Here is a 26,976-nt window from a genome sequence, read left to right as displayed (position 1 = left end):
CACTTATTCCATATACAGGCTAATTTCTAAACCACAGGGGAGCAAATGTTTTATAAAGCACTCTTATTCTACAACTAAATACCCTTGCTAACGAAGAGTTAGCAGCACAGTCATCACTATCAAAAGCACTAACTTTTAGATTAGTAGCAGTTGGCGACTCAGTCATTCATTTTTCATTTTAAGGAAACCTTTTTAAGACTGCACTCTTGTTTTCAGGAGGACCATAAATGCACTTCTCATGTTTTTATTTTATTTATTCTGCCCTGGGGATTTGGGTCCCTCTTTGCAAGCAATAAATTTTTCCTTAAATCTTTTTGGTAATAATATATTTTAAGACAAATTGGACAAGGGGAGCCCAAGCGCAGATCTCCTCTCCGAGTGTTTTGGCAAAGCATCTGTGCTGCATGGCGTTTGTAATCAACTTCTGGCCACTAAGAAGAGTGCTAATGACCTCTGCAAAAATCGAAAGCCACTTGTGTCAAAACGTGGCTTTCACCCCTCTGCTCTGCACCACCCCCACCTTGCTCATAGGGCCACCTTCCCCTCGCCACAAAATAAATAAGTAAGGAGGAAGGCAAGAAGGGAAAGACAGACAGAAAGAGACACTACGGCAGCTTTCAAAATTGTTGCTGCAAAGGATTTATCTGAAGGTCTGAAAGGACAGCACTCAGTTCTTGACAGAATGAGTTACAGTGGTTAGAGGGGGAAGGAGGAGGAGGAGAAGGGAGAGCAGCCTGGGAGGAGAAAATCTCCAAAGTCTCATGTCTAAAATGCTCTTGGAAAATTGCCAATTACCAGTTCAGAACAATGTTGACATTTAGCCTTTTTCTAATCAGCGTTGTCCGTCACCCAGGGCAGAGATTCCTGCTGTATGACGGAGCTCCTCTGCTGCTGGCTGCGGCGTCCTGCCACCAGTCTGCCCCTCTGCCCATGACCGCCCCTCCCTGGCACCCACCCTGGCTCCCCTGCCCACCCCAGGAGCAGGCTGGGGCACACAGGGAACGTGGCTTGGGGCTGATGGGCACGGTGGAGTATGGCACAACAGCAGTAGACGGTGTGGAAGACCAAACCACCACTGATGATTCACAGCTGGGCTCCTGACAGAGGCAAGGCAAGTGGAGAAAAGTCTAATTTTAAGACAGATTATGGTTAAAAGAGACTCAGTAGCCACCATAAAGTGAAATATGGCATCCAAGCCCTTACAGATAGTTAAATTCAAGTACTGGATTTTGAACTGACAAAAGTGATGATGCAGAAACCTGCAATTTCACTCATTTACCAGTTTCTGGCTTTGAGCAGAGAAAAAAAAGGGAATAAACAAAGTTGACAGAACTGCAGAAAAGAAAGCATTTAATGGCTATTAATAACGCTTCCCATTATTTACAAGCCAATTCAACACTCTCAGAACTCTGACAAGTTCAGTGTCATTCACTGTGCAGCTCAGAAGAGCACAGCACAAGGCTGAGCTACATCATGTTTCGTCTATCATCACAGAACAAAAAAAAAATAAAATCTTGGCATAAGCTTGTCCTAAGCTGCTATCAGCTCACACACATGAGGACTGGAAAAGGTCAGAGAGCACTATGGAGCTGGCATTGATAGAGCAAGATAAGGCATGCTGTACAGTGATAGCCTGCCTGAGCTATCAGCAAAGCAAGGGCAGTACAGAGGGAGCAAAGCACTGCCAGCACAAGGCAGTGAGCTCTGCAGCAGCTGGCTGTCATCGTGGGCACTTGGGTACCAGCGCCACTGACATGTCGGGGGGAGATCCCTGGCAGCAGGAGGGAGAAGATTTTTCTTTGTTCATCTTTACTGCAGATACTCTGCTCAAAGACAGCAGGTAAGCAGCTGACTGATTTAAATTCAGTTCTATAGTCACAGTGATTTCAGCTGCATTAAGATTGTTCATGTGGAAGTAGATGTGACTACACAAACATCAAATTAGGTAAATGCAGGATTAGTGTTATGGCTCAGTAAACGTAAGTAAATTCATTTTCAGAAGTTATTTAGGAATATAGTAAATTAATTTTCAGTGAAATTAAAAAACTTCTTTAAAACACTGTCAAACACCTCCAGAATATCCTTCAATTCAGTGTTTTGAATGGCCTCGAGCAGTGAGACTACCAACAAGTAAATTTGTACAGTGTAAGTTCTTGCAAAACAGTACGACACAGCTTTGAGGCAGTAAGTTATTTCAGCTTAGACTTCACTGCAAGCAGGTAAGTAGTGCTGCAAAATCAGCAGAATGTGTGCAGTTCGCACATCCCTAAGTATTTACAGTGTCCTAGCTGGATGTCCTGAAGCTGAAAACAGCCATTTTCAGCTGCATCAGATTTGAACGTGGACCTAGCTCTGGGAATGTCTGGGGAAAAAAGCCCTGTGAAGCAAATTTGCAACAGCCTCAAAATAGTTTTGACTTCAATCTTACACCATTTTACTCTTGTTCCCCTTTTCCTAACAAGTTTCAGCCCATGTCAAAATTCTTTTACCAAGATTTTGACAAGCCAGACACAAAACAAAACCAATGTGTCCATGTTAGCGATTTCAAGGCAAAATAGTGGTCACAGCCATGGTTAGAGAAAGGTGTTAAATGAGCAGTGGTGAACATGCAGAACAAAGTGCTATACTGGCTTTGTGTCAATCTTCAGACAGAGGTACTGATAATACACCAAACACCACGTGTGTCACTCTCTGGCTTGGGTTTTGCAGGAGGAAAAGAGTAAGTACATCTGAAATACTGTTTGAGAGGGAGAAGTCAGCTGTGGCAAACCCAGCCTCAGTTAAGAAGCAATTCTTTAGAGGAAACATGGTTCTTTAAAATGCATTTTGATTTTTTTTTCCAAATCTGTCCAAGTCAGCATTTATCAAAGTCGCTATTTAATAAATTTTCTAGAATTCATCTTCCATTTTCCAAAATTTAAACCAATAAATTGAGCTTCATTCTGCTTGCAATATCATTCCCATACTATCTTCTCTAATAAATGGTTGATAAATCTGAAAGTTAAGAAGCAACAAAAACAAAACAAAAGGAAAAAGAACATTAAAGGCATTTGAAAGAAATCCACATCCTGATTTCAGATAGAGAGGAAGGGCAGACATGAATGGAGAAGAAAAGCAGAGGGGGTTTGGGGAAATCTGTCTAGGACTAGATGAAGAAATATAAGAAAATATCTATGCCTCTGTGTCAGAACTGATAAACAATTCTCTCTACCAGTGACATAGCCCAGAAATCCTGTGTCCTGTGCTATTTTGTGTTTCACAGAGAACATTCTGTAGAATAGACCAGAAGGAGAGAGGTTTAAAAAAAATATATTGTGGTAATTCTACTAAACCAAAATGACAAAGAAAAACTCGATTTTTTCATCACAAAATAATCTTCCTAGGTGCCCTTCCTTTTAAATGCAGATGCCAGTGCTCAGTTCTCACAAAAATGGATAGTCTTGGTAGATTTGATTATGCCAGATTGCTCCCCAAAAAGCATGTAATGTGTAACAGAGAAGTTTCAAGCGCACTGAAACCAATAAAAGTTTGCCAGTAGTTTCACTGGGACTAAATACCAATATGAAACCTCAGAGTCAGGACAAACAACTCAATTTATTTTTCTCTATCATTCGTATATAATAGTTCTCTTGGTTCTGCCACTTGAGAAAAAGATGTGAAAAGCCACACAAGTAGACAGGAAAATAACCACAGTACCAAACCAGATGTTGAAAAAAGAGGTAATTGAGTTCTGAGGATGATCAGAGACCCTTTCTGGCCTTCCATTATTATCACTTCAGTTCAAATGTCAGTGTTATTACCGAGAACATCACTGTGTCTTTCTTTTCTTCAAATACTGGCTCTGGAAGACTTTGATGCTCCATTTAAAAAGAAAACTTACATTACTATCTCTCATGGACACAAAGAAAACCTTAAAAGTATGACTTGAAAGCATGTCTCAACATACCCCCACAGGATGAAAACCCAGATGTCAAGCAAAAGGAACACCTACTTTATTATCAATTTTATTAATGTCTGTTCCTTAACCCTGATTAGAGCCAAAAAGATTAAAAAGAAGTAAACTTTGTTTTTTGCTCTTCTTATAAACTTGTTGGCTCATGTTTTCAAGATTTATCTCCAGCTGTAAGAATTTGAAATGTCTCGAAAATGGGAGATAAACATCTCCTAGAGTTGCAGAAATGTGGAAGCTGGTGCTTCATTAAATCAACCAAACCCCAAATTGCAAGATGTTTGAGGAAATCACTCGGGGGCAATGCTGTGTAGTAGGAGTACCCTACTTTGGGCACATAGCTCTGATGTCTTTCTAGAGCCCCTACATTCTCTTCTTTTTTTGTTTTATTTGAAATCTCACATGTGAAAACACTAGCTATTCCAATATTGTTCTCTTTATTGGTAATACAAGGAACAGCAACAGGCTTAATTGGAAGAAGAAAATGCATGTTTTTTAATGCAGTTTGCTACATTTATTTTTCTTTCTGAAAATAACGGCATGAGTGAAAGTTTCTAAAGTCTGTTCAGTCCTTGGATATATCAACAGAGTCTCTTTGCAGTGTCCATGTAAAGCAGATAGAATAGCTGCAGAGAAGCTGGATTTGGACCCAGAGGGTTTAAATGACCAGGCAAGATAACCAGCCATTCAAGTTGCCAGCAGTGAAGTGGTACTGCAGTATGGCAGCCTTTGTTTATAAGCTCCTCATCTGCTGTGCCACAGCTCTGTCTAAGCACAGACTCTTCTCATGCTGGTTTACTATTTCTGTTCTGTACAGAAATAGACAATGGACTACATTCAAGCCTATTGTTTTGCAGTGTTGGTTTTTTTTTTTTCCTGTGGGCAGACTTTGGTTGATTTTGTTGCACTATTGGCAATTTTACTTATCCAAATATTAAGAGAGAATGAGAACCTAAATGATTGATAGCAGTGCTCATTGAAATACTAGCAATGTTAGGAATTAGTGTGTTCTCTCCCTCTCTATAATGATCCAAAATTCAAGACTGACAAAGAACAAGCACATGGGAGGATCTGGCTCATGCCTTCCTTTTCATCAAATGCATCCTTGGGAATAATTTAAATATCGTATTTCAGCCTTGTTTTACACACAGAGTGGAGTGGAAAGTAACTGCTGGGTTTGTATTAAAGGCAGGGGGTGCAGTGAGAGAATAATTTTGCTAATCCTTCAATTCAGTCAAGCTGAAGTTCCCTATATCCATGAGCCCAGAAAGAACTATTGCCTGCTTTCCACACCAAATGACCTGACTCTCTGGGATATCTTTGAAATACATTTCTTTCAGCAGCTTTCTGACGCTGCCTTTTGGCAAACTGTCCTAGCTGAGTGTGAGTGCATTGTAAGCATTGCACCAGAACATGTAGGTTTCTAAAAATGAGAAGAAGGCTTCCCCTTGCCTGGATGCTGGAGTTCAGTCTCTGATTTTATATGGAGGGCGTGGTGATAGGGTGGAGGGTGAGAACCAATAAATGCTTATGGCTGTGAAACATTTGGAAACACTTGAGCACAAGCACTTTTCCATTCTTACCCCTTTGCTGCTCTCCCCTAGCACAGAGGAGTGGTGGCTGAAAGGCAGAAGTGAACTCTTGAAGTTTCCATTTGGTGACAGCAGAGGGACAGTTCCAAGGAAAGCCCAAAGAAAATATCTCCCTCAGCTTTTTTCCCTTCCTTTCCTTTCACCTTTTTTAACTCAGTCATCACTCCATTTTATGAAAGAGTTTAGACTCATAGTTTTTCCTCCTGCCAACACTTCTGCTGCTTACTGCCAGTCTGAAGTGAGTGTGTCAGATCCCTGTACTTCAAGTGCACAGGCTCTGCTCCCAGACACTTAAAACTCTGCCTCCCCACCATCTTTCCTAAAGGATGTAAGGGGACAATTCCCTGCAGGGTGGCAAGGTAGTAAATTACCCAGATCTGGTTCTTAGTGTGGAGTACACAAACGCACATCTTCCCATGATGTAGAAGGGGTGAAGTGCAGTTAAATTCCACTGCACTTCCACATAAGTGGCTCAATAATTTCTACCTGGAATATATTTGAAAAAGACGGGCAAGACCTTGCTTTAATGTCTTACGGGAAATTCAAAATCTGTACCCATGCAGCATATTCCCCCTGTTCCAGTCTAAGGTGCACAGTCAGCACTGAGATTTGCTCCAAGCCTCAGTGGGGAATTTGAATCCCCTGACCTATTGGCCCAGAGAGGAGAGTGTAACCAAGTCCCTCTGACAATAAACACAGAAACTATTAATAAGATTAACTCTCTGGCACCAACAATCTCAGCATCTGGTTTAGACATAAAGAGGAAGGCTGGTCAAAAGAATATAGTGGCAACAAAGGGTTAAATAAATCTGAACTGGGCAGGATCCTGCTACTTGAATCTTTTCCATTGTTTGCTGATGAGGTGCAGGCACTTGGCTGTGCAAAGAGAGAAGGCTTTAAGGAGACCCAGAATCTGGGAATACATTGCTTTTAAATGGGTAAAGCTGATGTTTAGAGATAATGTTCCTGCCCACTTTATTTTTTAATACTTCAAGGCATCCATATTTCATGTAATCTCAATTTTAATGTCAGAAAACTTGATTACAGAGCCACTAAAAGTGAATCTGCAGAAGAGAACAGTGAGATCTCCTTGTTTTAGTAGCATTGATGAAAGCAGAGGAAGGAGAGCCTGGCAGCCAGCAGTCTAGAGGCTGGCATGGCAAATAGATACTAAAGAAGGTTATCAAACTGATGTGAATGCTGCACAGAATGCTACCTGTCCAGCACAGGACATTTTGCAAGGGGGCCTGCTAAAACGGGTTTGGGATAGGAGTGCTTGCTCCTGTTCCAAGAAGCAGCAGCTGAGTCTATCGCATGCAAGAGCAGAAGTTGTGAAGGGCATAGAATTAAAACTGGTAACCCCAAGGGAGTGTATTCTCCTCCTGAGGTTGCTGCATTTCCTAGAGGGACACTGTTAAGAGAGAAAGGGTGGCTGCAAACACACTCTGACAGCCAGCACGCCTGAGAGGTCAGATTAGATTGAGCACTTAGTCTTTATCCATTAGTAGAAGCTAGTAAATCAGAGAGCAGCAGTGGCCAAGGAAAGACTGTGTCTTTGTAACATTACCGTGTCTTAAACAAGATAGAAAGGACTCCAGGAAATCTGAGGGCTCTAGATAATACTCTAGATAATGGGAGAGCTGCTTCTCCATGACCTATTTGATAACCTTCCCCACATAAGGATGTTTACAAGCTGGGTGGCAACTCAGACATTTAGCTGTGCTGAGATGACAATTTTATGAGGTAAGAAAAATAGCGGTGTTCTATTGTTGTCATCAGATGTGGGAGCAGCTCTGAAAGGTTGCTGCAGCATTCTGTCAATAGGACTTCTTGGAAATAATAATTTTTCTGGTTAGGCCGTAGGCTGCATTAATTGTTCAGAGGGTATAATTCTTGATCTGCTGTTAATATCGTTCTAGAAAAAAAAAACAAAAATACCTGATTGTTCTTGGAACAATCCATTCTAAGAGCCTAGGAGCACACCAGGTGGAAGTTATTTCAGAAAGGTTTTTACTTTTATGGGCTGCTGGATAGTCCAGTATTTGTGTTTGGTATGTCCCTGCTCATAGAAGCTGGACATTTTCAGGGTACAGCATACTGGATTTCCTTTCCTACTCTTTTAGCTTGCTGTTCTCATATCCAAGTGAGAAGCTCACATTTGCTGGCATGAGAGCAACATGCAGTGCTTTTCTACAGCCTCTAATCACCTTTCCAGTTGCCCTGTCCATTGAAGGCAATGCAGGAACTCCTGGAATTCTGCAGGCTCTTCACATTGGGAGGCAGCAAAAGGAGCTCCTTTGGATGTATGGGGAATCTTAAATCTCCTCTTTTCTAAAATGCTTTGTCTCATGTAAATAGTCTGCATGGATACGCCTCCAGCGTTTGTTGTCATAGCGTCACTTTTATCTGCTGGTGTCCCACTCACCCCTGGAGGAGAGGGGGTAGGAAGTGCATTGAATTCACTCACTTGTGTTTACAGGCAGTATTCACACCGGCAGTGCTTCATAACTTTCATTAATGGAAAGAAATTAGGATGGAAAGCTTCCTCAGAGTCTGTCTGCCACTAAGACTGTTTGCATAGCCTAGTCTAGGGAAAACAAGGAAAACACACACACAAAAGATGATGAATGAATGGATACCTTCTAAAGAGATAGAAGAAAGCCTGTAATAGAGAGATGGAAGACAAGAGAGAGGATTTCAGGCTTGTACTTCTCTTGACATAACACTCTTTTTTGAGTATTTTGCAAATAATGGAGTCTGGTGTAGAGTCTTTGAGGGCTACTATAATAGAATTAATTAATTGGAATGAAAAAAGCAAAAATAACCAAAGCATAATACTTGCTCAAAAGAAAAATAGTGCTTACAGGATTTGTGAATGTCAGATTTAAGAGGATTTTTTTTCATGGAATTAATGAAAAGGTTCAAATTTTAATTGAAAAAGGAGAAAGAGAAAGAAAACAAAAGCCTTCCTACACTTCAATATGTTGAACATCTTTGAAGCAGATCTTAATGTTTATTAGTTTTTCCTTATCTTGATTTTGAAAAGTTAAAGGAAATTACTTTTAGCTATATTTTTTGTGTGTATTACCATTTGTTTCTTTTAATAAATATGTCTGATAATTAACTTCGATTTCAGTTTCCTTTCTGCAAAACATAAAATCATAGAATAATTTGCACTGGAAGGGCCCTTTGAGAATTATCTTGTCCATCCCCTCTGCCATAGGTGGGGCTAAGATTAACATCATACATGGAGAAAGTCTAGCATAAGCATTCTCATTTTTCTCACTCTGTTGTCTCACTCTTTAACAGTTCATTTCAGCTTTCAGGAATTTAATAGCATATTATTTTAGACATAATACCATAGTTCTTCTCTATTTCTGTGGCAAAGAAGTATAATCTGAGTAAAATTCCTGACGTTTAATTATAGCAAATGTTCAAGACATTGTATCAGAGGAACCTATTTACCTTCTTCTCTTGTAATACCTAAATTCATTTTAATGTTCCTGTAAAGTGAGGGAGTATTTCTTTTCATATTTTATAACTGGTGAACTAAATCTGAGAGAGGTCAAGAAATTTGCCAAAAGGAATCAGTGGTGAAGAAGAAACAAAAATTAACTTTCCTAAGTCCAGAATAGCACTTTTAATAACTTCTGCCACTGCTCTCTGTCCAACATCCACTTGATCTGTTCTTTGATGAATGTTTTGTTGTTCTAATCATCAGAACTTAAATGTTTTCCCCCTTTACTTTCTGCTCTGTAAAGAACTTGACAAAGTCTTCTGGTTTGTGGGGTTTTTTTGGTTTTGGTTTTTTTTTAATTTTTGAGTGACAGGGGAGCATTAGAAGCAGCAGCCATTTAACCTTCCCAGGACGTATCCCTCTTTTACTAATTCCATGCAAGCATCTTGAACTAGTCTGCCAAACCCAGCACATAAAAAAAATGAGAGAGAGTAAGGAGTGTATTCCCTCTCACCCCACTAGTTCTGGTCTGTGCATAGTAGAACAGTCTCTGTGCACGAGTGGAGGTGCAGATTTTCTTCCAGTCCCATTTCTGTGAATTAGCAGTGGCAGCCCCAGTGTCCCACATGTACACTTTGAAACAGCTTGCATTCCATGAGCAGTACATCACTCACTGCTTGGAAAGGGTGATACAAGGAAGATTCCTTCAAAGAAGACAAGTGGTTTGCTACATATTTAACTAAAATTTCAAAGGAAAAAAAAAAAAAAACAAAAAAAAAAAAAAACACCCAGCTCTTTCCTCTCTACTTCTCTGCTTCTGGAAAGTAAGCAGGACAACAGACTTTCAAGGTACTCTGCTCAGGAAGAGAAGATCAGCTTCTAAGGCCCACATGAAGAATAGCAGCCGCAAAGGCATCTGGATGAAGTACAACCTTAGCTTTCAATCCAGCCAAATTGAGAGCCCCATGCCTGAATGCCATCTCTACCACATCAACACCACAACCCCAAAAACTTATGGGAAAAGGGAGAAAAGAGACAGGAGAGCAACCTGCTCCCCACGAGGAGCAGAGAGCAAAGCTGTTGTACACAGCTGCTGCAGGAAAGGAACTGCATCCAGCCAGGATAGCAAGCATGCTCCTGAGGTTGAAAGCTGCTGGTGGCCAGGTGGTTCGGTGCCAGAAGGCAGAATGGCACCAGCTTTGCATTTCAGTGTCTTGGAGACCCTAGGAAAAAGCTGGGGCTGTAGGAATTTCTTTCTTCAGGAGAAAATGTAACACATGGGCAAGAGCTGTGGGCCTGATCTCTTTCCCCAACATCAAGAAGATCTCTCAAAGTCCTAAAGAATCATTACAGAGCAAAAATGAGGAAACCGATCCAAAAGAATGATCCTGCTGCTAAGCAAGCCAGTCACTTTTCTTCCGTTTGCATATAAACCACATCACTTTCCTGAAGTTAGATGCAGGACACAGGCACATTTAGCACTGTCCTCCTCTAGCCTAGTCTCCTGGAGGCCTCAAGACTTTAATTCAGGCTCTTGGTTTAGGAAAAAAGGAAAACTGAGCACATCGCAGTCTGCACCAGCTGAAACTATTTGCTCCACATGTAAGGCCTATCTATTGTCAGCAAGCAAGAAGTGTTTGTGACTGAAAAGCTGCACACACATCTACAGTTTTTAAGAAAAGGGACACTAATAAAACACCTATTTTCTTATCCTCTCATGCTCATGCTCTTATTGTGCCAAGTATTTTAAATGTCAGCTCCTCAGGATTATCTCAGAGCTGTATGACTAATTCCCAAACTATGTGCATCAATGGGACTATCAGTGGTACCACAGCACATCCAAACTCATCCTAAAATACTGCAAATAAAATAAAGACTGTGGGTTTAGGATTGCTTTTTAAACCAAACATTTATTTTAAAATATATGAGAATGGCTATTGTCATGCTAAAACCTGAAGACAAAATTACTATATATATGGTAGTTTTTAAATATATCAGCCTTTTATATTTCTTTATGAGGAAAAAAAATTGGCTGTAGTTGCAATCAGTCTTAATTCATTCTTTATTGCCTCTCTGGTTCTGTGTTATTTGAGCTGGTTAACTGTTAAAAGCGTTTCAAATGTTCACATGGTCTGCATTAGGTTACAGAATAAAAGTAAGTACAGCCCACCAAATGTAACTTTCTGAAATGTAAACCACATGAATTTGATTTCTTTGTGGTACAACTTTAATTGGGTTCAGAGGTCTTTTGGTCTTACCTGTCTATCTGCTCTCTGATGGCCTGACCTGATAAAGCTAATACAAAGAATCTGCGAATGCGATCCAAACTGATTACTCTCAGTTACAGTACATGGCTTTATTCTTGACAGTAACAGCCTGGCTCATTATTAGGCTGCAAGTTTGAACCCTGGAGCCACCACTGAACTGGAAGTAGAAATGTCACAACTTTCAGTAAAAGACTGTGTCCCCTTGCAACTCTGCAAAACGAGAAGTGGAGGGAACAAGAGCACATAGGTGCAACTCAACGTGATCACACCTCCTGCAAAAACTGCATGAGCATGCAAACATATGTATGCCTCACATTGCCACAGCAAATGTCACAACAGAGAATGCTTCCAACACACACTACATGACAGAGAAGCAACTGCAAACAGAAACTCCAACAAAGCCTGAAATCTTCAGATACTGATCTTGGGCTGATTTGGGATTGTTGATTTTTTTTCCTTTGACAATACTCTGCTTTGACTTAACAATTCATTGTTCACTCATCAACACTTGTCCCTGTTGCACTGTGTTCTGCCATATGCCTGCTCAAGTGAAACAACGGTACAGCCACCTCCCACCCAGAAAAGCACATCAACAGCGAGAAAGGCACTGTACAACAGGTACACTCACCTCGTATCCTGTGACCCGACTCGTAAACAAAGACCTGTATCAGCTTGTGGGAGCAGATCTGGAATCAAGCAGACAGCTCAGGAGAAATGTAGGTAGAAAAGGAGCAGTGTGCTGAAGCACTGAAAGTCCCTTTGCCTGGGTAGCTGGTTTTGCAATGCACAGCCTTGATTTTGAAAGAGTAACATGAAAAAGATTCACAGTGTTCATAGCTCTTGGAAGAAGACACCATAGAAAGGAACACTCAGCAGACCCAGTAATAAAATAACAACACAATATTTAATGTTACTCAACTGAAACTCCCACTGTAATTCATAGGTTTCATTCAAGTAAATAAATCAGTAACAAGTAAAAACATTACAAGTCATCCTCTAGTTCAGGCAAATTACATTCTTTTTTCTCTACTGGAAAACACACACACAAGAAAAAATCTTTCAAAACCAAAGTAGAAATTTTTTTAGAAAAATATTTTACCTCCCACTCCCCAAAGCTGTTTTTGTCTTTGTCATTTTTCTACTGTTCTATTACCAAGCACTGTTCTGTACCAGTAGAACTGTTCTCTCAAGTAATTTCCACCACTGAACATACAAGCAATAACAAATGAGGTCCCTTAATTATTTCCAGGTTTTTCCAATAAGCAGTGTTGGCAACACAGCTCTTAGCTCTCTGCCCATCACACAAATAACAAGGCAAGCCCTGTAAACATGGCAGGGGTGTGTCTACTTTCCTGTTTGTCTAATGGACAAGCAGGAGGAGTAAGAAGGAAATGTATACCTCAGTGGTGGGGTTTTCTTGTTAACATGGGATAGTTTTTTTGGCTAGGAGTCATTTATACATACATTCATACACTGTCTTCAAGGACACAACTTACAGCTTCCCAACTTGGTCATAAGGAAAATTGAACATTTCCAAGGACGCTTCTTCCAAAACAAGAACTGATTTTTTTTCCCCCTTGAGGCTTGAAATGTGGTTTTGTGCTTTTGTTCTCAGACCCTGTTTTCTTTTATATATGGGGTTTTGTTTCTCTCTGCATTTATGGGTTCTGCTTGGGTCCAATATTGTTTCTAGCATTTGCTTTATGGGACTTAGGGCCCCACAACTCCTTGATGTTGCATTAATGTGCAACAAAAAGCTCCATGCTACCAGGCTGTATACAGAAAAAGACCAGACTGGAAGGGACCCCAGCTTTCCCCACAGAGAAGTATAGTTTCACTTGATGGCTTCTGGAATGAACTTTGCCTATTATGTTTTATATAGATTTTGAATGAATCCTCTGAGTCACAGATTTCTTATTGGAACAATAGAACAATATACAGGCCAGGGGAAAATTTGGAATAAAGTATGGATTTTCTTCCCTGTCATGGAGTCCAGATTCCATATCTTTCTCCACATCCATTTAGTATGGCACAAAGGGAACTCACTGACTGAAGTAGCAACTTCCTTTGCTACTTCACAGTAGAAATATTATTTTGCTTCCTATTTTATTTCCCTACAGATCACAAAAAATTCAACAACACTCTAGGTCTCTCTCCTCTATAGACTTGGAACAGATTGCAGGGAAAGGAGAAATTAAAACACAATACGAAGGAAATTAATTGTAAAGAGGGTAAAATTTTCCACATAACTCTTCCATTTGGTGTGTATGCATTGATAGGCTCCAATTGTCATCTACAGACTACATACTGTCAGTGAGAACTTAGTTTACTACCTGTGCCATATAATCTCAGACAAAACCACTTGAAACAAGCACAAATTGAGAAAAATAATACAAGATCAGTTCAAATTTGGTCTGCTTTGGTTATCAGCTGCAGCTGATATCTTCATAAATTGTAGTTGTATTTCAACCAGAATCAGTCGCCCACAACAGCCTGTTGAGCTTAACAGACTGCATTGTTTTGAATACTAAAAAACTACTGCTGCCTTTTGCCCACTTTCATTATGTTAATTTACATCTGGTGCCCAAAAAAGCTACATCAACAATTCACAGCAATAACGAATTAATGAAGTCCAGCATGTCCAAAGAGAGTTTCCTTCAGGCACATTAAGTCAGCAGTTCATCTCTCCAGGGACATTTTCTAATAACAGCTCAAAAACACTCACTGAAAACACAAGCCTTAGCCCCGAGTATGCCAGGAAAGCTTTCTGCATGCAACTCTGCCCAGAAGCTCCAGGAGACCACCACCATTCAGATCTGTGCATCTCTTGCACATCTTCCTGTGCAATACCTGGGACAGCCCTACTGCCTGTTACAAGCCAGGGACAGACAGCATGAGCAACCTCCTCGGAAAAGGAAGCCAGATATTCCACCATTGCCAGCACTTCCTTGCAAAGTGCTTGAAGGATCAGAGGCCCTTCAGGCAGCGCCTTGTGGCTGAAATGTTGGCTGGTGACTCTCCACACACCTGAGGCAATGGCCTGTCTGAGATATGATGAGCAACATTTGTCGTACAAGGACTGATATAAAGGGGGAAGCTTCAGGTGTGAAAGGGGATGAGCAGCAAGCACAACCAGCTGGCACTTAACCAACCTGGAAACCCAATTCATTAATCTAAGAAAGTTCTCATTATCTTCTCTGTTTGTCTTCTTTTTAGGTCATTTTACTATCAAAGGTGTGATCATCCTGTCTTTGCCTGAGAAATCACAGACATTTCTATAAAGTGGAGAATAAAAAGAAAAAACAAAGTTTAAAGACGGCCAAGCCCTTCATAAAAATGCTTAATTATGGCAATGCTGAGAAGAACAACAGAATTCTAGACAGACACTGAATGGCTTTCAAGGAAAATTGTGAATTCCTCAATAAATACAATGATACCCAAAAATGTCAGTTTGGACTTGAACTCATGCCAAAGATCTTTAGGTCAAAACCACTATGAACTGAACTGCTCAGAACAACTGCTCTGCTAAGAAGCTACAATTGACATATCTGACTTCTAACCAGGTCTAGCAAATGTTAAGTTACTTGAAGAAAACTTTAAAATATCAACAGCTATTGTTTTCATTAAAGAAATCATGTGACTAGAAGCACCACAAATATTTCTGTGTAGGATCATTTGATGCTAACCATGTTTTTTTAAAAAAATCTCACCAGAACAGAGCAAGAGATCAGGAGACAGAAAAGTATAAAGAAGTAAAAAGCACAAACCAGAAGCATTAGAAAATGAGCAATGAACGCAGCTTTTTCCTGTATCACATATGTATATATGCACACAATGCATTTCTATCTGTAGGGTTAAAAAAGAAGAATGCTACTTTGAGCCCTTACATTTACAGCACCAGTGAGCCTGCATCTTACAGTTAAAGAACTAGATAAAAGTAACATAATATTCAGAATTCCCCAGGAAGTACATTCAATTCTCTTAATACTGTCAAATAAGCTAGGGATTTGGATTTCACCCATTTTGAGAATTGTTCACTGCAAACATTTTATTACCTCACCAAGTTTTATGGACCCTATCAGAACAGCTGCGATTCACTTCACTTGCAGCAGAGGAAGCTGGTAATAGCTCAAAGATTGCCCCCTTCATTTCATAAACCAATTAGGACCTGGATCCTACGACTGGAGTAACACAACCCCTTCTTTTACTGGCAAAATTCCACTTCATTTATGTGAGCTCAGAATAAACGTCTCTGTTCACAGAACACAGATGCTCATAGCAGCAAATGTTTCTAAAACACACACTCTAATTTGTTCCTTCTTCCAAGCAACACTTTTCCTGCACTCTCAGTCTACCTGCAGGTTCTGTCTAGCCATCAGCTCCTTGCTCAACACAGCAATTTTTTACTAAACACAACTAAGGGAATTTAAATTTATGGTTTACCACATGGAACTTTGTTAGAGGGTCTCCAAATGACAGATTTATTTAAATAACTTTTTTACCTTCTAAATCAAGCATAATTTCATTTTTGTAAAGAACTAATTTTGGTAATGGTGTCATCTTAGATTTACCCATGCCTTTGATCCAAATCGTTGGTATTTTGGGTTTTTTCTTTTGGTTTGATTTGGTTTTTGGTTGCTTTTTCTTTTTCAAATGCGTATTTGGCCTGCCCATAAGTATAAATAGAACCATATATATGCCTTAAATGGAACTATACTGTACCATTGATTTTGAAAACTCATCAGTTCATAAGGAGGCCTACTTTTACAGGTGGTAAAATAGGATCCATACACTTTACACAAAGTCTGTAATTCCTGTGTTTTCCCTCAGGCACTTTCCTCTGAACTATTGCAATTGGTTTGCAGCCAGGTACAAGCTTAAAAAAAAAAGAAAAAAAAACAACCCAAAGTGTTAACACTTTATTAACTTATAGTATGTTTTTATATTCCTTTGGAAGTGTCCAAAAAAGACACTGGCAAGACAAACCATGTAAAATGAAGGTGTTCTCTGTCAAGGACATCAGTGCCAATTCCTTTATTGAAACAGATACAATCATAACTTCTTAGTTGTCAATGAATCTTTTATCAGAATTCTTTGCACATAAAGGACTTAATTTTTTAATATCATTACAGCCATTGTGCCACCCCCAGCAAGCCTTTAAGCCCTTCTCTGAACTGACATGGTGTAAGGCAGCACCGCAAGGCTTGCTGCTTCTCTGGAACCTGCAAATTGGTTGCTTAAATGAAAATAAATTTTTTAAAAAGCCTTACACCAAACAAAGACTTGTATTGTTTGAGTTAGTGTTTTACTGCAGCTTAGTTACCTGTCAAACAGGCTGACACTTGGATAAAACACATACTGGAACCATGCATCAGGGCATGTTAAGCACAAACCTGTGATGAAGAGCAGAGCTATGAGATTCGGCTGTGCGGCCCTAATGATCTTTTTCTGTTCTAGGAAAAGCTTGATTTGTCATACCAAACCCACTGCAATTCTGAGATCCTCTTCCATCCGAAAATGATTTTACATCTGTTTCAGTTCAAAGAGTCATATAAATCAGAAGCTCTGCCCATAAATTTTGATGACACCTTTAAAGAAGATTTATACAGTGTGTATTATATATATACGGGAGGTATGTAAGAGATACCAGCCACTAAAATTAAGGAATCAATGCTAGATTCTCCAAGTTCTATATATTATATTTAAGTTCTATTTATGACTTTCTGTGATGTGAGAGCCAACCAATGCACATGAAAGCTCAGTCTTTCTGTTCAGATAAAATTATGGGTGCAGTACATATTCTAACCTTGTTTTCCTATAGTTCTTGGGTGGGACAAGATTTTCAGGACAAAAACATCATGATCCATTTCTTAGAAATCACTTGCATGAGAACTGGCTTGAGCATAGTTTCACTGCCTATCTCAAACAACCATCAGGAGAGGGAGAGGGCTGGTTTCTTCTCATAACACGAGACAACAATCCTAGTCAGAGCCAGTGGGCAGCAAGTCCCAAAATATCCCTTACACTTTTTGGTTTTGGTGCTCTTGCTGCGAGAAAGTAACATTTCTAACAAACCTAGGACTTCTATCAAGTAGAAAGTATGAAATGTAAAACACTGTGTTCATTAGGCTATTTATTCGTCAAGGCTATTTATTACCTGGCTAATGATCCTCCTTTCAGTCCCCCAAAAGTCACCTTGATGTATGTCAATACTTTCCAGCCCCTTCCTACACCTTACAGCAAGGAATAGTTTTTGGGAAGGCAGAGGAGTATATTCTTGAGGATAGAAGAGAGGTGTTGTGAACAACCACCTGTCTGTGCTGTGCCTGGCACACAGACTGGCACTGTTTGTTTTTTCTCTTCCTGACTCAGCAGTACGGGGAAAAATTGAGTCAGCAACTCCTGAACATACAACAGCAGAGGCTGCTGGAGAGCAGACAGAGCTTCTAAATATCACAGACAGAGCAGCATGGTTCAGCCTGCAGGCCCATGTGTGGACCTGGGCAGCAGCTTGCTAAAAGGGATGAGCAGCTTGAGAGGGTCCAGCTCATTTTCTCCCTCATCACCCTCTCTATTAAGTTAAGCTATGAGACAGCTTGTTCCTGGAATTCCTCTCTGTGTAATAATTTCCTATGTAATTCACCTGAGCTTCCCAGAGACTTGTGGCTGCTGCTCTCATGTGGCTTGATGGCATTCCACATCAAGGTTGGCCAAGGTCAGTGTGATAGAAGGGACTACAGAAAACATGTCTTAGCATAAAAAGAGAAAAAAGAAGCAGGACCGTTAAACAGGGATTAAAGCTCAACTTTTACTACAAAGACAGAAAAAAAATTTGGACAGAATGACAATGTCAGATGCTCTGTCTTCCCTTCTCCTCCCCTTCCAGTGATCTCACTGATGTTCTTACATGCTGCACAATCAAGGCTATGGAATGGACTTGATCAAGCCACTGAGTGATCATTTGATGCTTCATCTCTCACTGCACATTTCTTCTCATCTCACAACATACTGTGGTACTTCAGTTTGAATACATGAGTTGGAACAGAGGTTTTTATCACAGATTTCCTGGAAAGGGAACTAGTCTTTGAATTTAATAAAAGCACATCATTCCATGGCCTCTTTGATGCTACGCACTCCACCAACTGAGTAAGAGCTTAAAGAGAGACTTTCTCTTGGATGTACAAAGACCCTTCTCAGTCATCTGCCTGTTGCAAGTGCCTTCCAGAGCTAGCTGCATTATGGAAGTGTTTCTGCCTGTGATTGTCTCTTACAGGAGCCTTTTCTCTTTCCTTGAGCTATAAAGGATGATAGCAGGATACTCTGAAAACTCAACCAGCAGTTCCAGTCTCAGATATCTTTTGCTATGGTGAAACTCCTGTGCTTGCCACAGAGACAATCTGTCCTTCTGCCATCTGAGACCCTCTAGTTAAGACTGAGAAGTTGTTTTGTTTTTCATTTTCCAAATGACCAAACCTTTGTTAGCCCCACTACATGCATGGAGTAGTCAATTTTTTGACTATTCCATTTCCCATGCCCTTTTGTTTGAAAAGCCTTCAAACCCATGAAGAGACGATAAACTGGAACCAGAGAGACACAGGTGGTGCCATGAGAGGAAAGACAGAGGAACAGTAAGGCAATGCATTAGTGTTAAAATGAATGCTGCATGTGGGGACTGAAAGGCTGTTCTCCCACTGGTACCATGATTCTTCACAACATCAAGGCACCAGAAGCATCTTCCAAACCCCCTTTGTTGCTTTCTCCTACCTGCTTGCATTTCACCAAATGTGGTTGCAATTTTTCCCTTTTGATGCTGTGCCAGAAGACCATCTTATCTCAATTAAAATGCTCTAAAACACTTTAAAAACAGATAATCTACATCACATGGTTAGTGTTGTATGTCCACTTTGGAGCCTGAGTTCACTGAAACTGGACTCACTCTCACTCTCCATTTACTACAATGTTAACAACTTGGTGCATCTGTGACAATCCTCCAAACTCCCATGTTCTTTATCAGCTGCAGAGCTGTACTAGAGAGTTGGAATAGCTGGAATAAATACTATTTATGTCCACTGCATATATTTATGTCCACTACTAGCTTGAAAAACTACCTTGAAAGCAAGTTACCTTCCCCATGAATGCTGTTGGGTTGCAATTGATAGCCTGAAAAACACATCTTTCTTAGCAAAAGATGTGTCCAGATAGAACAACCACCAAGCCATGTTGTCACCAATTTGTCTGCCCAGAACTCTCTTACACACTGCTGTATATTCAGTGACAGAAAAAATTGAGTTATTTTAAAAAGAAGACAAGCACTGCTATTGTACAGCCTAGTTCAGAGTCTCATATCTTGAGCTGATTCAGCTTATCTGCTTTTCTATACCTTTGACAAATGCATGTCTTATATCATTTTTTTCTTGCCCTCCTCCATATGCCATACTGCTTTTCCTCCATGTATCTTATCTAGAAATGATGTGCCATTAATCAGCCAAAGACACCCTTCACTGCTAAGTGTTCCTCAACTGATTTTTCATCAGCACAAGTAGTTACTAGTTCCAGCATTCCTCCCACATGCTGAAGGCTTGGCGGGGAGGGAGGAGGGATGGCAAGGAGGTTAGAGACTGCCTCACCACATAAATACTATCAGGGACCTTTATACCAGCCTGCCAGCTTGCTGTAATGCTAATGTTGCTGTTTGTTCTCAACAAAAGGAACATGGTGGGAGGAAAGTGGGGCTGCACCCTGTCTTATTTTTTAAGTTAATAACCTTCATGCTCTTCCTTTTATCTGATTAATCTGGCTGGGTGCCTGTTCAGTAGTAGCTGAAGCTTAATACCTGAAACAATGTGTGGATATGCATTGTGCCAGTAAGGCTTGCCCAACAATGCACATTCTGTCACGCTTTCCCATGCCTTGTGTCAATATCTCATTTTATGTGCAAGCCCCCAGAGCAGGGGACAGGAAAAAAAGAGAGGCACAGAGGGAGGGAAGTAGGGAGGGAGAGAGGGAGAAAGTTAGAGGGAGAGGGAGAAGAAAGAGAAGGAGAAATGAAAGTCAGGAAAAATTACATCCCTTGGGAACATCAGCTGCTACAAACTCGCCCACTCCTCACCATGAAACGAGCTGTGTGCGGGCACAGGTGGGTCCCATTCTCTGTTACTAGAGCACAGCCTGCAAACAGGGGCTAAATGAAGACTTTCATTGCTGTTCCCTGTTTTCATTGGAGCAAGGCCATCATAAACATTTGCAGGTGGCTTGGCCATAGTCTGACACTAAAATATTTGTGGTTGTGATAAAAATCAGAATATTGCTACAAGATGGTTCTATAACCTTCAGGGCTTGATCCTGCTCTTACAGAACTCAGTGAGAGTTTTACCCAGTTTCTCTCTGCTGGTTTTATTGCTCATTAAAAGGCATTTTGCCTGGCACAATTCTTCATGGTAAAGACTCATCTACCCTTTGGGGCAAATTCAGATGATTTCTAAAAAAGGGAAACTCAAACAAAACCCACTGATTTGAGGACCTCAGCATTTGGGCTGGTTAAATAGCTAAACAACCTCAACTTTGCAAGGCTAAATCAAAACGACCAAACTTTGAAGACCTCAAATATTTTCTGTATTAATCTGATTTTTTTTTCAGTTGTCCAGTTTGTATTCCTCATGAATGAGTTTTGGATATAATTCTTAGCACATTTAGAAGGATAAGATGAAGATAAATGGAAATGACAAGATATGTTCTCTGAATAAGTAAAACAGACACCGCAGGGAAAAGACTGAAGGAACAGAAGATAAACAAGGATGCTCAAGACTTAGGCAAGTAGAGGAAGTTGAAAATACAGCAATTATCTCCTAGGACACACCATGAACAAAAACCAAAACCTCCTAGGAAGAGGGAAGAATGGGGAACAGAGTATATTGGAGGTCACACCATAAGTCTCATTCACACACCAGCTCACACAGAGACTAAAATGCTGACAATCGCCTCCCAATAAAGCAGCTTTAGACTCAGACTTAGGAAACATTTGTGTGATTCAGTCACAGGGAAGAATTAAGATATGTCACGGCAAAGTTTCCCAAGTGAGACACACCACTGACTAGGAAAAGGCCTTTTTATCCTCAACCCCACCAACTTTGGAGATTCTAATCACCATGGCGCTGAACCAACACAAACCTAAAACCTGACTGACAGGGTCTTGCAAAACCACATGCAGTTTTTTTCTCATTATATAGAAACAATTGTTTGGAAGCCAAGTAGAGTCTTACATAAAACACCTCACCACTGAGTATTAAAAGTTGTTTGGGGTTTTTTTATGCTTTTAATTAGGATCATAATTACCACTAGACCTATTAAGTCACAATTTGAACAGGAGCTTAATCATCCTTAACACAAATAATGGCATTAGTTAATGTTTTTCTTTCTAAAATTGAAAAAGAAACTGTTTCTTCCTCCCTCCCTCTCTCCCAGCCCCTCTCTTTGAACAGAATGGGACATATATAAGACAACAGCTTTGCTGGATTCACAGGCAAATGGTATTGCATGTGAAATCTCAGTGAACACTGTGTTTTGACAAGAGGTAGCATACACAAATGGCACATCTATCAAATAGCTTTACGTGACCCATCATACCAGATTAATGTATTAAGAACCAAATACTGAAATGGTAGTAAAAAGGAAAATAGAGGAGCTTGGCCAGGAACACAAAACTGGGGCAGCAGATGGAATCTGTGTTCTCTGTACAGCTGGGTAGCCCAGAGCTCAGTACCATGGGCCATTCCAGCTACCATGGGAGATACACAGCCTGTCCCTACACCAAAAATCTTGAAAGAAAATCCAAGAATAACTAGAATTTCAGTTTTCAATGCCAGGATTTCACTTCATGATTTTACTTTGAAAAGACTTAATGTTGATAGTTATTTAGATAATGACTGAGGACAGTGATTGCTTTTGCAGATATCACTAATTTATGTGATCAAATTACAATTGACAGATAATGAATCTATACTGCTGCTTCTTTCTTAGTCCACTAATATATCTTTTTATTGATACATTTTCATGTATAACACAACTCCCAAATTCTCAGAGCTGTGTGATGAAAAACTGTACCCTCAAGCCATCAGGGCAGTTTCTGTACAGTTAAAAACATGTTATTGTGACTTATGAGGATCTCATACTTACTGGAAGTAACCAGGTGTAAACATATACTAAACTAGGGTGGTTTTGTTCATACAGTTCTCCAGGCATTAGCACTCAATTGGCATTCAAGCTAATACAATAAGCATCCATACTGTCAATTTATGGTAATAAATATCACAAATTGAGCAGCTATTTACACTGTGCAAAACTCTATTTATCTTGATGGCCTTTTTGTCTTCCAGTATTCCTCATTCCTCATAGGAAATAGCTCGAACCCATAGAAAACCCAGAATTCCCACTGAAGGAAGTCAAAGGATCAGCTTCACAAACACTTTGTCTTTCTTCCCAAAGCAGTTATAGGAAAAACATGCACTATGATCATAAGAAGATTAAAAAAAAAACAAAACTGGCAGCAGAAATCAGGACTTCCCAGTAAGTAGAGCATTCTGTCCTTTTTGAACCAGTGTGCCATATCTGGAGTAACCTGGCCATTCCCCACAGTCTGCAACATGTGCTGCAGGGTCAAGTACAAACTCTGTAACCTCAAAAACTACCAGAACAACATCTGGGCCTGCCTGCAGCTGGATCTTAAGAAGCATGAGGACAGCATCTGCTCCTACAGGCAGGAGCCAGAGAACCGGAGAAGCGAGAAAGTGGAAATGGGCTCACCCAATCTGCCGATTTGTGGAAGGCGCTTGCGTAATGACGGAACTGGACTGTGGAGACGGCATGGCTTGCTGAATCACAACGCTGGTGTCGTGGTTTGGCATCCTTGTGTTTGTCAGCTGGTGGGACCCAGGCCCTGCCATTGCTCCTCCAACTGTGTTATGCATGGAGATATTCTGTGAGAAGAAGGGAAATGGGAGATGGTGGAAGAAAATGAAAATAAATAAATAAATAGATGTGTTATCTTGGTTTTCTGTTCTACAGGAATTCTATTAGGAATCTGAAAGTATCAATGACATGAAAAGTTACTGACTCCTGCTAAATCCCAAGTCCATACATCTTGTTATAACCAACAACAATAAAGAAATGAAAAATAAATATTTACTTTCACAGGTGGAAAAATACTCACAGGTTGGGTAAAAATACCCATAGGTTCTTCTGTGATTCTGTCTTGTGATATATAATGGGGATATTTAGCACATATTTCTCCTAACCAAACATGATATGAGCACATGACACCTTGATTTAGTGCACGGGCTGTTTACTGTGTACTGTCTCTGCTTAGACTGACAAGCAAATCAAGTTTTATAGCTCCAAACTAACAAACAGTACACAGCACATCATAAAACAGCCACTTCTATTGGCCTCCATAGATTTTGTAGAGCAAAAATATACCAGAGGCTTAGAACAGCATTGTATTTCAGCACATATAACCTTTGCTTCAGGTAACTCAGAGCTCCTAAAAAATTCTTAAAAACAAAAAAAACCCAGAAGTTCACAGATAACTCATATCCACAGAGCAAACAACCAGCAAGGGACCAGGATACTGCTAAGGAAGGAGCCATGGAATAAGACTTCTCTGCTGTTATGCCTGTACACACAACACACACTGCTGTTAAACCGCAGGGTTTGACTTGGCCTGCGTTTGAAAACAAACAAAACTCTCAAGCCAGAGATAAGCCACAGTGTATACACATGAAAAATATGGTAACCTTGAGAGCATCATTTTCCCTATCAGGCATCAACGTGTGAATTGTTAGCAGCAAGAGGAAAAGAAACTTTCCATTGTCACCTCATGCTAGGCTGAGGAAAACGGGAACAAAAACCCCTTATACACACACTGCCACTAAGACTCACACAAAGTACCTTCCTAACCACTGCAATACTCAGGATTAAAAAACAAAGTTCTATTTCATTCAAAATTACAATTTATGAGTCAATTTGTCTAGGAAACATATACAACCACTGAAAAATATTGGTAGATAAAGCTGGTGGGAAAGGAAACTCGGAGCTCTGATCAAATGTGGAAAATAGAAGAGGCACGCAACATGTTGAATCCCAGACCTAAAGAAAGATTGTATTATGGGCCAAATAAAGAACTACACCTCCTGGAAAAAGAGAGCAAATAATTAGAGGACCTCAACTGAAGGCATTAGCTGTTATCCCCTTATCTCCCAATGTTATGTATTTCATGTGATTTCCCAGAACAGTGTGGACACAGGGATCTCTGTTTCTTTTACAGGAGTTGTTCCAGTCTTCATTAATGCATAAAGAGGCAGAGGTGCTGCCTACAGTTGAATGGTCACACCACCTCACCTGGAGTGAAGAGGACCCAGCTTTGAGTTCCTCTTACGGTAAATACACATTATGGATCAGGTCTAGAAGCTCCTTATTCATGTAAGTATTTGCTAAGGAGCATGAATTGCAAGAGGAAGCCAGACCAAGGACTTTAACTGTAACATTTCATAGCACAGAAGAATGTCATGACCATCAGGCAATAATCTTGGACATATGAACACTTCTCCAAAAGAAGTTCTCCCTCATCTACCACATTCCTATTAAAATGTCACTTCTTCAACACATTACTGGTTTCTGATGAAAAGCCTGTTCAGTTTTAAGAATATATATGGCCAAATAATAATAATAATAATAATATATATATGGCCAAATCTAGTTCAGGATTCAAAGCCTGTTTTTTTTATCATGACCAGATTTTGCAAAACCAGATCTACTATCTATCCATGTACAGTCAATATTTTAATGCTATTTCTTCCTAAAATGATCTCTAAAGGAACCATGTATGGTGCCATGAATCTGCAAGGCCTGGGAATGGACAGGATGGAAATCTATCACAAGCCTTAGACAACTGGTACCCTGGCACTTGCCCAGAGTTTTACTGGACTTTGTTGTACTATGGCAGGGCAGAACTTAAAGATTTAATATGAGATTCCTGTGCTCCTAAATTAGATATTTCCTTTCTCTTTTCTTTCTTTGTCAATTTTCTCCTATAATTACAGAGCTCTCTAAGGTACAAACAGATTAATTATGATGGATATGGAAAATTTTGTTTGCCCATAAGAAAATGTCGTTATCTTAAACGCATAAACTTCCAACAATGTTTCAAAATTTCATCAATTTCCAGTAAGCTACATCTTTTCAAAAAGTAGGTTGAGTATGTGATGCATGGAAAGAAAAAGCAGAGTGAAAGCCTGTCAATGCTTTTAGATGTCTATTCTTCTCAGTAATACAAGCACTGATTTTGGGCAAGCTTATACCACGCTGCCAAGTAAAAGCCTAAGGTTTCCCAACAAAATGTCAAACTCAGCATGACTCTAACATTCATAAGAAAAGGATTTGGCAATCTCAGAATAACTTGCATCAGTGAGATGCTTGTGAATCTACAGAGAGGTCCAAGGAAGCTCATACTTTGGGGACAGTAAGCGTGCTCCGAAAGGCGGCGGGAAGGTACTGCACAGCAGATCTGACACTAAGCCCAGCTGATCTCACTGTGTGCATCATGACATGCAGAATGACTCTATACCACCAGCACAGCAAGGCTAGGCTCATTGCATGTGTGATGCAGCCAGTCTTCAGACCTCTCAAAATGGTTTTGCTGTGTAGGCTCTGCATCTGGTTCTGGATCTGGATGGGACATTAACAAGCTCCTTGCAGACTTGACTTTGGGCTCTTATAGAAAGAAGAAAAATTCAGCAACATTGACTGAAACTGAGACCTCTGCTTCATATATTGAATTGTTGTTTGGTTAAGTTGCTTCTAGCTCTACTTTTAAGGAGTTCTTCATGTTCTTCTATCAGGCATCTGTGAACAACATCTCCTTTGAGTCCCCTAATCATTATCCTCCGGCTCTTAGGCCCATGGTAAAGATTATTTGATAGTAGGTGTGGAGCTCCCAGCATTCCAGCTTGGAGAAGTCCACACGAGCAATGACACAGACTGAGATCTCCCACTGCTTTTAACATTCCCATCCATGCTCTGAGAGAGTATGACACCGACACATACACTTGGAGTTTTCTCAGCTATCTTCTCTACTGTGCTTAAGCATTGGAAGAAGGCATATGAGCATATCATTATTATCTATTTTATTAAACTGAACCTAAGTGTTCACACAGGGAGCAGGCCACCCATATGTCAGGAGCTGCAGAGACACAAAAGACATGCTCTTAAGATTCATTTTGTGAATTTAATTAAGATACAATATATGAAGAGGAATTTATGTCCTTTAGGACTAAGTTGCATCCTCACTGAAGTTTCCAGTCACTCCCAAGGAAGCAGAAAATAGAATTATAACACTGAGGAGCTTTTATAGAAATTCTCCCCTCACCCATGTGCTCATGCAGTACTCTCCATCAGTATTTAACATTCAAACAAATAAACCCGAAACCAACAAACCATATTCACAAACCATTTTTAAATCAACGTGTTCATTTTCAACCTTTCCAGATGCAAGAAGAAAGCATGCAGATCATCATCATATTAACTTCTCCCCAGTTACACTTCATGGCCCATTTTAGCTTCAGACTTTGAAGAAAACATTTGAGCATTTTTCTCCCACATGCAACCATTTAAGTTTGGATAGACAACACACTTCTTTTTTTCTAAAGGCTAAAAACTTCT

At 40.1% G+C, this 26,976-nt stretch overlaps 1 protein-coding gene across 4 annotated transcripts in view; it reads right to left on the bottom strand.

Moving 5' to 3' along the window:
• Positions 1–26,976, bottom strand: part of CREB5 (cAMP responsive element binding protein 5) — a 254,559-nt gene that overhangs the window by 147,895 nt on the left and 79,688 nt on the right. For all 4 annotated transcript variants that reach the window (XM_064704540.1, XM_064704538.1, XM_064704542.1 and 1 more), the window contains one exon: positions 23,065–23,237. In XM_064704540.1, the coding sequence (XP_064560610.1) occupies positions 23,065–23,237 (173 nt within the window). The remainder of the gene's footprint in view (positions 1–23,064; positions 23,238–26,976) is intronic.

Source organism: Zonotrichia leucophrys, chromosome 2 (assembly GCF_028769735.1).
Source record: "Zonotrichia leucophrys gambelii isolate GWCS_2022_RI chromosome 2, RI_Zleu_2.0, whole genome shotgun sequence".
Lineage (NCBI taxonomy): Eukaryota > Metazoa > Chordata > Aves > Passeriformes > Passerellidae > Zonotrichia > Zonotrichia leucophrys.
The sequence above is the reverse complement of the archived record's forward strand: the minus strand, read 5'-3'. Positions and strand labels throughout refer to the sequence as shown.